Here is a 1652-nt window from a genome sequence, read left to right as displayed (position 1 = left end):
CCCCCCGCCACAGAGGCACCCACACAGCCCACCCAGGCACCGGGGAATGCCTGTGCGGTGAGCCCAGGTGTTCAGGATGCCCGCAGGTACCCGCGCCACAAAGCCCAGGCTCTGGAGCATCCACGTGGCAAACCCACGCAGACGCAGAGGGTCACACCATGAACCCAAATGTCCGGAAACGTCCAGGGATGCCAACGCAGGCACCTGAGATTCCCCACACCGCAAACCTAGGCATGTGGGCCCCCGCGCAGGGAGCCCTGGCATCCAGGAGCCCGGCAGAGGCCCGTGCCAGGAGCCAAGAGCCTGGCAGTGCCCGGGACCCTGGCAGAGGACACCCTGCTGCCGGGGGTTTCTCACCAGTGAGGATGGCCTGCAGGGACGCCACCTCGTCCTGGCAGCGGCGCTGCACGGCAAGGAATGGGAAGCACGGATGGGTCACACAGCGCCCCTATACAGCCAAGCCCCGCCCCTGCCCCCTAGAGCCTGGCCCCGCCCGAGGCCCCCCCCAGGGACGTCGCACCCCCGCACCCTCCATGCCGCCGCACGCGCCGAGGGCTCCCGGGCGCTTCCGGGTTCGACACCAGCTGGGAAGGGACGGAAATGCCCGAGCGGAAGCGGAAACGCCCGAAGGTGAGCCGGAAAGAACCGAGCTTGGCCGGAAAAGCCCGAATGGAGCCAAGCGTCCGAAAATATGCGAGAGCGTCCAAACACCTCCGGAAATGGCCGAGCGACTCCGGAAAGGCCCGAGCCGGGACGAAGGGCGTTCGCCCTTGTCCATCTGGTCCCCTGGCCACTACTCCTAGCGACACCCCTCGCAGCAGCCGTGTCCTGGGCAGTCTCACCCCTAGCAACAAGCACTGGTAAAATAGGTCCCTAACAGCTGCCCCTGGGCACTGTTCCCCTGGAAACAAGCCCCTCAGTGCAACCACCCCAAGGCAGCCAGTTCCCATGGCAACAACCCCCTAGCAACCACCCTGGGAATCCAGTCCCCTGGCAACAAAGCTGCCCTAGCAACCAGCCCCCACCCCGGCCCCAGGCCCAGACACCGGCATGCGCCCAGGGCTCCCAGCCGTGCAGGCCGCGCCACCTGGGAGCCATGGGCAGGAAGCCACCCCCGCACAGCTGCCAGGCTGTTTACCGCCTGCCTGGCCCGGCACCCCTGGGGACTGGCCCGGAAATGGGGCTGGCAGGGCAAGGGCCGAGCTGGGCCCTGGGGGCTGCGCATCCACCTCAGCACACCTATCCCGGCGGGGGGAAGTGTAGCCACCCCGTGACCCCCGCCAGCTGCGTCCCAGCCCCCGGGGACCTGCTGCTGAGAACGTCACGCTCCAGAGCGCCCCGCTCGCGCCTGGGCATCGCTGCGTCCCGCCCTGCGCCCCGCCCGGGCAGAGGGACGCCATGGCGCCCACCGTGCGCTGCCTCCCGCTGCTGCTCCTGCCCCTGTTCCTGGCACTGGGGGGCTGGGGGAGCCCCAGGGCCCACGGCGCAGCCCCCCAGGGGCACCAGGAGGCAGCCACGCGGGTGAACGTCACAGGTGGGAGCTGGGAGGGGATGGGGCAGGGGGCAAGGGTCACAGGTTGGGGCCAGGCAGGCGACAGAGCCAGGGCAGGGGTCGTGGAGGTGGGGGACAGGCTGTGGCCTGCTCAGGGGTC

General features: G+C 69.7%; 1 protein-coding gene across 1 annotated transcript in view; it reads left to right on the top strand.

Moving 5' to 3' along the window:
- The first annotated feature begins 533 nt into the window (after positions 1–533).
- LOC112548641 overlaps positions 534–1652 on the top strand; it is an 8818-nt gene continuing 7699 nt past the window's right edge. The window contains 1 exon segment of the mRNA XM_025194950.1: positions 534–630. Within this exon segment, the coding sequence (XP_025050735.1) occupies positions 534–630 (97 nt within the window).

This window comes from Alligator sinensis, unplaced genomic scaffold (assembly GCF_000455745.1).
Source record: "Alligator sinensis unplaced genomic scaffold, ASM45574v1 scaffold1121_1, whole genome shotgun sequence".
NCBI lineage: Eukaryota > Metazoa > Chordata > Crocodylia > Alligatoridae > Alligator > Alligator sinensis.
This window is presented reverse-complemented; position numbering and strand designations above follow the sequence as displayed.